General features: G+C 54.9%; 1 protein-coding gene across 3 annotated transcripts; it reads left to right on the top strand.

Moving 5' to 3' along the window:
* The first annotated feature begins 10635 nt into the window (after positions 1-10635).
* CHCHD10 (coiled-coil-helix-coiled-coil-helix domain containing 10) lies at positions 10636-11921 on the top strand. 3 transcript variants are annotated; one of them, XR_013957957.1, is made up of 3 exons: positions 10636-10943; positions 11123-11470; positions 11668-11921. XR_013957957.1 is itself a non-coding variant. In XM_080629013.1 (3 exons), the coding sequence occupies exons 1-3, from the start codon at positions 10812-10814 to the stop codon at positions 11685-11687; spliced, it is 315 nt and encodes a 104-aa protein (XP_080485139.1). In that variant the 5' UTR covers positions 10636-10811; the 3' UTR covers positions 11688-11921. The 3 variants fall into 3 exon arrangements, 1 of the variants encoding a protein (XP_080485139.1); XR_013957958.1 differs by having other exon boundaries at positions 11096-11470; XM_080629013.1 differs by having other exon boundaries at positions 11096-11258.
* The last annotated feature ends 119 nt before the right edge of the window (positions 11922-12040 follow it).

Below are 12040 nucleotides of genomic sequence, written 5' to 3'. Positions count from 1 at the left end.
CACAGCAGATCCTGCTTTCCTGCCTTGCTCTGAGCCAGACAGCTGGGTCCCAGCAAGAAAAGCTTTCCTGCCTTTGTCTCTCTTTTCTTTAGTGTCTTTTCTTCTAATGCTGGTGTCTCTGGGAGCTCAGTGCTTTCTAGTCCATGGCAGTGGAGCCTGCTGGTGCCCGGGAAATTTGGGGAGCGGCATGGGAGCAGCATGTGAAGCAGCGATGGGTGGTTTGGCTCTTCTTAATAAAGGGAGGTTTTTGAAGGGGATGTTGTGGGAAACAGTGCTTGCAGAGATGGGACTGTGTGTGAGAACTGCTGGCTCCTGCCAAGGCTCTTAGCACACAAGAAAGTGCATGGTGTGTTTGGGATTACGGATATTTCCCAGACGAGCAAGTAGATGTTCAGGAGCCAGAAAGTGGCCCATTGGGTGTTTGGGGGCTTGTGTGCTCACCTTCTGCAGAGAGCCCTATGTGCAGCCTGCAAAAGTCCTTTTGCTAGTGCTACTATGCTGGGAGGTCTCTCAGCCACTGCCTGTCCTGTCTGTGCAGCACTCATCTCTACTTCTGCACTTTGGCTGCTGGCAGATGGGCACAGGGCTCCCACCTCAGCCCCAGAGCTCCAACAGCCCAACATCTCTCAGTACAGGCTCTGTCTGCTTGCTTTCCTGTCACTCCTGCCCAGGCTGGAGCCAGATATGGGGTTCAGGGATCTCGAGATGGCTGCAGAAGTTCAGCAGAAGCCTTCAAGACTGGGAGGTCCCAATGGTCACAGATGTTGCTGATACAGCATCATCATGCATAGCTCTTCTTGCTCAGCATCTCCTTCAGTGCCTTCCAAGCCTAGCAAGCAGCAGAGCTCTCATTGGTTTTCCAAGTCCTTCTGGCCACAAGCATTAGCTCTTCTCCACTTCCCTGGTGCTTTACAGCAAGGAAGGACCTTGTCAATGCCTGTGAAACTTGGGCTGGCTTTCCCTTCCTTGGGGAATGGAATTGATGGGCAAGCGATGTGGCATTGTAATGTGTCTCAATAGGAACCACCACCTGGGGACAACCTCTCTCAGCAGCCCTTTCCCCAGCAGGTGTTTGGTGGAAGGAGACTGTGAGAGGGAGGAAAGGAACAGGTCCAATTCCGCTCTTTCAAAGTAGAACTCTTCCACTTCATGGGCCACTTGAGTATGAAACTGCTGTGAGGCCCTTTGGACTGAGAGGAGGTGGGGAAAGAGGTCTCTGATCAGAGCAGATGGGAGAGGGGAAAGAAGCGAGAGAGAAACTGAGTTTAAATGGATTAAGCCTTTCTTGTCTGAAGTCCTTTGTTTCCTGCCACCTCCCTGGTGTGACTTTCACAGCTGTTTTCTGTGTGGCTGGGGACATGGTTTTAGGCTCCTTGCAAAGTGAACATGGAGTTTTACACCTTCTGGGCATTTCCCTGATCAGCTGGAAGAGGGTCGGGGAGCCAAATCCCCAGGACAGTGAAACCCCTTTGACTTCCCTTTTCTAATGTCTTTTCTCTTCTCTCTGTAGGTGATGGCCTCATGAATTGATGCCTCCGGTACCACTGATCAATGGGTGACAAATGAGATGCATCCCCACCAGGCAAGTCTTTGTTCTCACCCTGTCACCTTTGGATTCCCCTTTTCTTTGGCTCTGGCACTTTTTTTTTCTCCTGGGCAGCTGAACCGGGTGTTTGTACAGGTGATGCAAACAAGGTGCAAACAGGGCTGGGGTCATGCACCCTGAACTGCCCTTGTAAACACCAGCGATCAGGAGTATTTCTTGAAGAGGCCTTGAATTACTCAGTTCTCCCTTTCAGCTGGCAGCCCAAAGCATGGGCATAGGCAGGAGGCAAGGAAAGGATGTGGAGTTAGGGGAAATTTGGCCTTTGGACCTTGACTCAGAAGTGGAAAGGTAAAGTAAGGTGTAAAAATATCTGCTGCTCAGCAAAATGCTTTGCTTCGAAACTCCTTTGAGCTTTTTCAAATCTTTCCAATGAAAATGGCTGGAATTGTGCAGGCTGTCCTGGATCCAAACAGTGCACCATGAAAATGCCAGAATAAAATGTGTTTTTTCCCAGACTTCAGTGTAACCAGGCCGGGGCAACATTCCCACTATGGATTTCCAGAAAGTTTTGCTTGATCCACTACTACTTATTTCACACTTATTTTGTTCTGCCTTAAAAAAACCCTTCCTTGGCCTTAATTCTGTGTTGAACCCAGCAGTGTGCAGAGTGTGAAGAGGTTGGATGCAATGTATGAAACCAAGGGGCAGGTGTGGAGCAGAGCCCCCTGGCTGGGTGCATGTCTGCCTGCAGAGCTGCTGGGCAGCACCACTGCCTCCTCCAACTTTGGAACAAGCGAGGTGGAGCCAGGACTGTCCTGCCCCTTGCTGTGCAGAGGTGCATCTGCACAGGGGTCCAGTCATGGAGCTGGTCCCTGGGGCAGCCCCAGCCCCATAGCTTGCACCACAGCTCAAGTGGTGCCCAAGTAGCTGTGAGGTCCGGCAGCTCTTCCTCCCCTGTATCACCGGGATTCAGCCCCTGAGAAGCATCTCCCTGCTGGGCCATGGTCTGGCAGGGCAGGGGCAGGGGCAGGCTGCAGGCTCAGGAGAGGTGCACCACAGTGTTTGTTGTCTAATCATCGCCTGCCCCCGTGCCAGGAGCTGAGAGCACACAAACAGTGCAGGGCTTCGGTGAGAAGCGCTGCCTGCAAGATAAGCCAGGCAAGGAAAACACATCCATCTTCATGTCTCTTGGCCTGAGACGAAGCTTCATCTGCTGGCATTTTCCTGGCGCAGGCTCAGGGCACACCACAATTCACCTGAGGAGCCAGACGCCAGGGAGCCAGCTCCCATTCCTGGCGAAAGGTGTCAGCCCCGACTGCTTCAGAGTGCGAGGAGCTGGCGGGTGAGGCCCTGCGGTGCTCGGGGATGGGTCCAGCCCTTGCAGCAGCCTGGACCTAGCTGCATGTCACCAACAGTTGTGTTCATCACCTGAGCAAAAGGGTAATAACAAAAAGCCTGCCCAGGCTCCTGTGCCCAGCTGTGCAGAGCCGGGTTACGAGCTTCCAGCTCGCTGCCTGGACAGAGCAGAAGTGGCTGGGAGATACAGAGCCGAGCAGAGAGTCGATCCAGCCAGTGGCTGCTCCGTGCCTGATAAGGACGCTGCTAGTGCCGTCTTGCAGCGCTCTCGACCTGCCAGTGCTCCACAAATGAGACGTCCTGGTGAAGCGCCCCCCACCCCTTGGCTCCCTCTGATCCCCTCTGAAGCTGAGCGGAGCCTGGAATGTCTCCTGGGATGTGATTCCCTCTAGCCTAAGGGGAACTGCGTTAATAAACCCAGGTTGAGCGGTGGAGGCGAGGGAGGAGGAGGCAGGGCTGGTGAGATGAGACTCACAAACAAGTCGCAGGTCTGATGGAAATGTCCCGTCCTGTCCTCTCACCCTCCCCCTGTCCCTGGAGCTGAGCTGTGGAATTCAGGGTGTGGGTCGAGGCTTTACTTCATGCACGTTTCTGCTCAGAGCAGCCAAGCCCCTCACCTCCCTCCCTCTCCTCCCTCCTCAGCAAACGCTGCTGAACTCACCTCCCTGCACCAGGTACCACTCCCCCAGCCCCTCTCAGCACAGCCTGGCTGTGATGGGACCCTCCTGCCCCTCCAGACTGCTCAGGCATCATCCCACTGCCTGCGTTTGCCTGTGATGGGTGGGAGGTGCCCATCCCCGGGATGCACAGGCCAGCTTGGCAGGCCAGGGCCAGCAGTGGGAAGGGGAAAGTGCTCCCCACATCTCAGTAGGACTGAGATAGATGTGTTCAGGGCCAGGAGGGAGCTGGGCTTGTTGGTTCCCCAGCATCAGGGTAGTGCTGTGGGCTTTGACTGAATGAAGCCATGTGAAAGCACTAAGGATGTGAGCCAACAGGGAAGAAAGACAAGAGAGCAAGTGAACTCAGGCCAGAGGAGATAAATGGGAAGAGAAATCACGGAGGTGTGGGTTTTCATTGGTGAGTGCTCTCTTGGCTCCCATGGGATGCAAAGCCTCTGACAGCTGTTAATTTATGCAGCAGTGACGCAGTGTCCTGCAGCTTGGACCCCATGCTGCCCTAGGTGCTGTGGGGAAGGACACATCTGTGACCCATGCTGCATTGCCACTAATGAATGGCATAAACTGGCTGCTGAAGCGTGGCAGAGCTCGGTGCCCAAGATATTTTTCTACTTTCTCTTGGACAGCAACTGCTGGACTCTGAGACCACATCACCACAAACTCACTGTAGAACCCTCAGATCCAGGGAAGCACCCAGAGACCAACCTGAACACCTCAAAGAACTGTCTTAAGGGAGCACCACAGGAGCTTGCACAAGGCTGGGAATGGATCCAGCACTGCATACACAGTGCCCAGCCCTTCCAGAGAGCTGAGGTGTTTGCTCAGACCACTGGTTTTGCAAAGGCCAGGCTGTTTCTACAGGAGAGAATGTATGGACTGTTCCTACAGAGTAGCCCATGGATGGACCCTGTATTGAGCTCAGCACTTTATGAAGGATTGCAGCTGGAACAAGAACATTGTGACAGAAATCATGTCAAACCAGAGCACACAACAAGGTTTGCTTGTGTATTTGCAGGGGTTATTGACCCTCCATTTGAAAAGAAGACACCTCCATCTTCTTTTACAGAGGAAAAAGAAGAAGGTCTTCAGTATTTAGTTTCCATCTGGGGAAAGATGTTGGAAGCTGGTGGCTGGAGAGCCTCAGTAGGGCAGGGAGAGCAGTGTGCTCATTAAAACTCAGGAGATGTTTTGGAGAGCTGAGACAAAGGACTCCAATCACGGGTGGCTGTGAACTGCTTGTGTAGAGGCTGCAGCATCACACAAGGTCTCTCTGGCTACCACAGGGGCTTTGTCTTTGCTTGAGAAGGGGGAGATGGGAGAGGTAGTAACTGTAATATTCTAGTTCAAAGCAGTAGCTGTTCATGGGTTGGTGCTAACAGCCTCCTAGAAGGTCACGGGTGCCTCTGCCTTACACAGACCCCATCCTCACTTCTGTATTTGCTCACAAGTTGTTTTACTACAGACACCTCCCAGCCTGGAGTTGTGCTTGGGAAACCACAGCTCACAGCTCCTGCTTGCTGTGGCTGCACCAGGCTGGGGGGAACCAGACCGGGCAGGGAGCAGCCCTGTGAGAGTGGAAGGGAATGGCCTCCGGGCAGGCATTTGGGTGAGGAGGAAATGGAAAGCCCATTGACCAGGACAGCACGGGTAACACAGGGAGCCTGTAAAGGTGTGAGAACCCTCCAGGGCCCACTCAGCACCGTTATCTCCTGCTGGGGATGCCAGCTGGCTGCTTTGGGCTCCCTGAACCAGGCAGAGCAGAGGCAGCAAAGGGCAGCGCCTCACTGTTCAGATCCTCCACACACACCAAACCAACCTGCGCTGGCTTCTTGCCTGCCTTGCTCATGGAGTGCTCTGCAGCCACGAAGGAAATGAAACAAAAGCTCTGAGCTCAGGTTTGCTGCCTCATCCCATATTTAACAGGTGAATTCATAGAGCCCACAGTAATTGTCATCCTCATTCTCTGAGGATACACCGGTGATGTATTGACAGAGGTGATTTCTTGACTAGGTATGGCTGAGGAATCTGGGGACATGAAAGCCCTTCTTTTAGTTACAACTTACGGCATCAGCCTTCAGCTGGGATCAGAACAGGCCTCCGAGTGCACAAGCCCTGATGCTGGATGTGTGAATATAAAGGAATTTGAACTTCTGAGATACAACTGCCACTGAGGAAGAGGAGATTTGGAAAAGTTCTCTTCATGTTGCCTCTTTCTTCCTCACCTGGAGGTGAGGGCATCCTCATTCCGCATTGGGTCACCGGGGAGGTTTAAGTTGTGCAGGTAAACGCAGAGATGTACCTACACCTCCCAAGACCCATGGGCATGGCTGAGAGAAGCTTCTTCGGATGGGGAAGAGCTCTTCAAAAGCCTGGAGCAGAGAAGTCCAGCTTAGGTGTGCTCCAGCAGCCAGACCCTGGGGTTGTGATGTGAGTGTATTGAGGTCTGGAAGAGCCATCAGACCACAAGTGGGCTAGCAGGAATGAGTTAAAATCCTTTCATTTGCTTGGTGAAATTTATTGAAAACTACATTGTTCATCTGCTGAAACTTCACAGCTGTTGAGATTGCCCTGGGGGCAAACCACATCCAAGAAATGGCATGTAGATCCTGGGAGCACCAGACTTGAAAGCTGAGACGGCCTCTGTAGTGCTGCCTCCCCTTCCCGTGCAGTCACGTCCAGCCATCTGCAGCTCCTCTGCTCAGACACCACGGTTTTTCTTCCTCCCTTTTCTCATCTCTGACCTTTGCCATAAGTCACTTCATTCCAGGCATTGTCTTTTGGCTGAAGAGAGACAGAGGAAGGATGCAGACAGGAAGAAGTCTGTGTAGGGAGGGTGTGCTCAAAGTCTGTCGCACCCAGCCTGACATAGGGCTGTGTGCCACGCTGCCGTGGCAAGGCCATCAAATGCCACCTACCTGTGATGCCACCACTTTGTTATCCCTCAGGGGAACATCAGTGAGGCAGGACCATGGGAAATGTGCCCCTTTGCTCAAGAGAAATCTGTGAATTCCACTTAGTGGTAGCAAGTTTCCTTTTTCATTTTTATTTGATTATTTGTCAGTTGAAACTTCTGCTTGCAGAAAACCTTCTAGGATGAAAAACCAGTGCTTGTGTATTCACATCTGACCTGAAAGCTCTGTGTGGACTTGGAAGACTGAAACCCACCACTTGGCACAAAGCAAAATTAGGACTACCCAGAGCTCAAAGATGAAAATAAAAGCAGGACGCAAGAAACCCACTGACTGCAACACATTCAGTAATAGATGATTCATGGAGTAATTTTGGGTAGCAAACACACCAGTAAGAACTGGAGATTTGTTTCTTTTCTTGTTTTTTTTGGGGGGAGGGATTGTCCACAAACAAAAATATTGGCTAATTCATCAGACGCTTTCTTCTGCTTTGAATAGTTTGCCCAGATCCCCGAGCAATCATCCCGTGCAATTTGCTGTTAACCCAAATAACTTAAATTCAGGTACACCCAGAGCACTGCCCAGATCTGCCCCTGCATGCAGTAATTAGGGTTCTCCAAGCGCCAGCCTGCAGCTCGGGAGGCTCCATCAACATCTCCAGATGGCTACCTGCTGGTGGTGGCCTGTGGCAGGGACGTGCTGCCATCTCGCATGGCTTCGGGGAGAAGGCTTCGGCAGGAATGTGACACTTGTCACCGATCCCCAAAGTAAATACCCTGTGAAACTGCAGCCTGGTAAAGACAGACCCGATGGAGGAGCAGAGATAGGTAGGGGAGGCAGGAGGCCGGGTATTGCATTCCTTACCTGTGAAATAACCCCTGGTGATGCAAATGCTTGGGGAATTCCTAGAGCAATTTGTAGCCCCATTTCGGCTGTGACAGCGTCAGGATTGAAGTGAGGCAAACTCTGAAGGGGGAGATGATTATCTGCTTTTAGAGCAATGGGGAGGAAGCAGCGGGAAACAACAGACCTGCTTTTTACAGCCTTTGTCTCACCTGATCCTGCTGCTAACAGGAGGAAGGTACAGGCCAGTGCACTGGGTTACTCAGAAACAATTGGTTTTGAGTAAAGCTTTCCAGAACTATTCAGGAATACTCTCTTTCATATTTGTGTCCCTTGATCCAGAGTTAACCTTCAAGTGCAGGCAAGCCTCAGCACTTGAACTATGTAAGGAGGGATCTTCTGGAGCAGGGGAAGAGAGAGTGGCAGAAACAAAGCTACTTGATTGAATCAGAGCTCAAATTTAAGCTGAAAAATAGGGGGATTAGGAAGTTTGGCCAGGGAAGCAGTGAAAACTATTACTTAGGAAAATAACTGATACTAAGAAAAAATAAGTGAAAACTGATCTATGGATGAAAACAGGAGGCTGGCTGCTCCAGGGCTCTGCCCAGGGACACCTCACAGCGCTTCCACCCCTGACGCTGAGGACATTCCAGCCGGGAGCAGAGGGCTTGGTGCAGGTGGAGCTGTGTACACTCAGCCGGCCACAGTAAATTACCCCATAGCAAACCCGGGGTTGCTGTGCTCCTCGGCCCGTACCCGGCCTCCCACTGCACAGGGAAACTTCGTGTCTAATTAACCAAATCAAAGGGACCCCAGACGCAGCTTCAAGGGTTGCTCTCAGCGTGAAGCCCAGGCTCCTCCAGCAGCTTGCCCTGCACATAGTGGAACTAATGAACCCTGAGTTCTTATGGATGGAGGTCTGGCATTCCCTGTGCCCCTGCAAGTCTGTTCTCTTCTTCCCCCTGCACATGCTCAGCTTCTTCCTATAACCAGGGATGAACCAGGAGAGAAGAAGTGTTGTAGCCCCAGCTCCACGCACTGACAGGCTGCACCATGCCCATGGCACAGAGCTGAGCTTGGGGTTTCCTCGCAGCGAGGCACTCCCTGAGGTCACCCTTGTTTTCCCTTCTTTTTCTCTCTGAAGACCTCTGTTTCCCCACAAGTGCTTGTGGCTCAATGGGATGGGGCTGGAAAGGGAAGGAAACTTTGCTTCCCATGATGCATGGATCCCTGGGAAAAGGAACAAGTGCAGGTGTTGCTGGTGCAGGGACTTTCCAGTCACATCCTCATGGATTTACAACTGCTTTTCACCCCTCTCCTGTCAGTGGGCAGGACAGTCAAATGCCACATATAAAATGCTGCTGCTCCAGCTGAAAGCAGAGCCACACAGAGCAGCTCTCTGGTGCTGCAGGAGGGAGGATTTGGGGGTGTTACCCCTCGAGAGGCCGGAGCTGTGCGTGTTTGAGGCACAGGCCCTTTGCTCCGGAGCGCAGGAGCTGCAGCTCTCCCCTGCCTGCGCGGCTCCATCGCCGAGGGGGCAGCTTGCTTTACAAATGTTTTTCTCTTCCCCTCGTGCTGGAAATCTGATTCTACAAAAACATTTACACAGCAGCTAATTGCCAGCCCTGCAGTGACTTAGCTCTCTAATTCCTGCCAGTCAATGAACCAGCCCCAAGAGCTGGCTTTCGTAACGTGCTCAATGTACAAACACAGCCCTGGAGACATGACAGAGCTGGGATTATTTTAGCTTTTTTTTCCTGGACAGCTTCTGGATCCTTCTCAATTTTTGAAATGTCTTTTACTCCACAGGGCATAAGGAACATCCAAAGATGGAGCAGGCGACCAGGCCTGTCCAGGGAGACACTGAGCAGACACAGACCCAGAGGCCCCAGAGACCAGTTGGGGTGCCAGGGCAGAGATGATTGTCAGGAAATTAGTTTGAAGGTAAAGCTGGCGTCGTCCAGCCTGGCTGTTCGCTATTTGAGGGCTCATCATCATCTTTCCATGGATTCCTACTTCCCAACTATGTCCACGCCTTGCAGAGGGTTCCTTGATCTGCTGGTTTGTATCTAGAGGGCTGCTGAAAAAGTTGTTGTGCTGGCCAGTGGCTTAGACCACATCATTCCTCCCCATGCTCCTCCCTGGCACCCTCTTTTCTCTGCCCCAATTGTGGACTCTTCATCTTCCCTCTCCCAGCCCGTCATTATCCACCTCTCCTCCACCCAGCATCTCCCATGCAACAGAGACTGTCTCCATCGCCCTTTCCCAACAAGCCCCTTCATGCTCTCTCCTGCTTTACCCCACACCTGGGATAAGCAGCCTCTGAGAGTTTGCAAAGCCACCACATCGCGCTCCTGGAAGCTGTTCTTTGTCACCCCATCTGCAGAAGCCTCCACCGCAGGGGTGCTGTGCTGTGCTGTGCTCGCCACCCGCAGGCAGCGCTTCCCCGCTCCCCCCTGCGTGGCCTGCCTGCTCCCAGGCATTTCTCCTCTCCTGCCCGACTGCACAAAACTTCGTCCTTCTCCATCGGCTCCGTGGCTCTGCAGCGCTCAGCAGAACACGGTCCTCACCCAGTGCTGGGGGCCCAGAACCGAGCCGAGCCACGGCTGGGCCAGCCGCTGTGTCAGTGTCTCCCCCGGGGGCAGGAGCCAGCACATCGGTATAAATCCTTCCTCCTGCGGTGCCGTCCCTCAGCTGTTAGGCGGGGGGGACTGACGGCCCCTCCGGTGCCCTCTCATAACGGGCCGTTAAACACCGGCGGCAGCTCAGCCCCAGGGGTGCGGGACGAGGCGAGTCAGGCTCCCGGGGCACCGCGCCAGTGGCTGCCCGGGCTGGAGGAGAGGCCGGCGTTAGCGGCCGAATCCCGCCGGCACCGGAGGTCGGCTCCTCGAGGAGGCTGGGCCCGGGCCATGGTTCTGCGCTTGGAAGGGACAGGCCGGGCTGCGGGGCGTTCTGCTAGGAGCAGGGACTGTGGGGGGAGCCCGGGCACCGAGCCCGTCTGCCGGGGGAGCTCGGACACAGGGCGGGAGGCAGCAGGAGCCGCCTCGCTCACGCCCCGCCGCGACCCCGCTGCTTCCGCGGCGACGGCCCGGGACGGGGCCCTGCACCGGGCCGAGGGCGCCCTCTGGCGGGGTAGAGCGGCGCACGGCCGGGGGGCGGTGCTCTGAGCCGGCCCCTTCCTTACCTGCGCATGCGCAGAGGGGCGCGGCGCCGGTCTCCCCGGCGAGCGTGCGCGCGTTGTCACGTGTCGGCGGCGGCTCCTCTTAAGGCGCCGCGCGGGGCGGGGCGGGAGAGTTCGAGGCGATGGCGCGCGGCAGTAGGAGCGTGGGGCGCCCCGCGGCGGCCCCGGCCAGGTACGGGGAGGGGGGCACGGCGGGGTGGGGGGCTCTGCCCGCTGCCGCCGCTCCCTGACCCGGGTGTCTCCGCAGCCCCCCCCCGGCGGCCCCGGTGCCGGCGGCGCAGCCGGCGCAGCCCGGGCTGATGGCGCAGATGGCGAGCACGGCGGCTGGCGTGGCCGTGGGCTCTGCCGTGGGACACGTCGTGGGCAGCGCCCTCACCGGCGCCTTCAGCGGCGGCTCCTCCGAACCGGCCAAGGCCGCGGCTCCCGCGCAGGTGAGCCCGGAGCTGGGCTTCCCCGGGCCGGCGTCCTTGGGCTGCCCTTCGGGGCGGGAGCGGGGGGGGGGCCGGGCTGGCGGAGCCGGTGAGGTGACGGAGCCGGTGCTGGCTGGGGAGCTGGCTCTGCCCCAGAGCTCCCTCCTGACCAGGCCCTCCCCGCCGGGCCCCGGCAGCAGCCCGTGTTGCAGCAGCCCAGCTACGGCCCTTGTCACTATGAGATGAAGCAGTTCCTGGAGTGCGCCACCAACCAGAGAGACCTGACCTTGTGCGAGGGCTTCAACGAGGCGCTGAAGCAGTGCAAGTACAGCAATGGTGAGCCTGTGCCCCTGCGGGACGGCTGGGCAGAGGGGGAGCTGTTGCCAGAATACCTGAGAGGGGTCAGAGGTTGCAGGAGCATTCTACCGAGGTTAGAGTGCCCGTCAGGGCTTTAAATGGGAAGCAGCTCTGTCTTTCCCGTGTCCTGGAATGCAGAAGGGAACTGGAAAGGGCAGGGGAGATGACCCTGACCTTGTCCTGTAAAGATGGTGAGTCTGCAGATGCTCTCTTAGATGTTCCTCCTCTCTTATGCCATGGGAAGCTTGCTGCTTTCCCTACTTGATGCCCTAATTCCTGTTGCACCTGCTGAAGGCGATTGTGGGGAGTTATGTCTTGATCTGGTCACCTTTAAGTAAGAGCTGCTGGCACATGCACCTAATGCTGAACTTGTGCTTTCTCCATGTAGGTGTTTCTTCTCTCCTGTGAAGAATGTGTCCCCTTGCAGGGAAGAGGAGCCTGGTGTAGAGCCCTGCTGCCTGCAGGCAGCGGGAGGATGGACAGAGAACGAGCTGGAGGTAACAGATGAGCCAGACAGGAGTCTTGTAGTGGTAACTCACTTCTAGACTAGTAGGGGAGAGAAGGAATGGTTGGAGCTGTGAGACTGGAGTTCAGCTAGCATTGTATTTATTACAGAGAAATAAATGAGTTTATTTGGACCTATCACTTGTGTGTGGTCTTTATTCAATTATCAAGCTAAAATCAAGCTACCATAATGTTACCGGTATTCAAGGACAAGGCACGACTCCATATTTCCTGCACAGGACTGTGCCTGCATGACT

The sequence above is a fragment of the Psittacula echo genome (assembly GCF_963264785.1).
Source record: "Psittacula echo genome assembly, chromosome: 13".
Classification (NCBI taxonomy): domain Eukaryota; kingdom Metazoa; phylum Chordata; class Aves; order Psittaciformes; family Psittacidae; genus Psittacula; species Psittacula echo.
The sequence above is the reverse complement of the archived record's forward strand: the minus strand, read 5'-3'. Positions and strand labels throughout refer to the sequence as shown.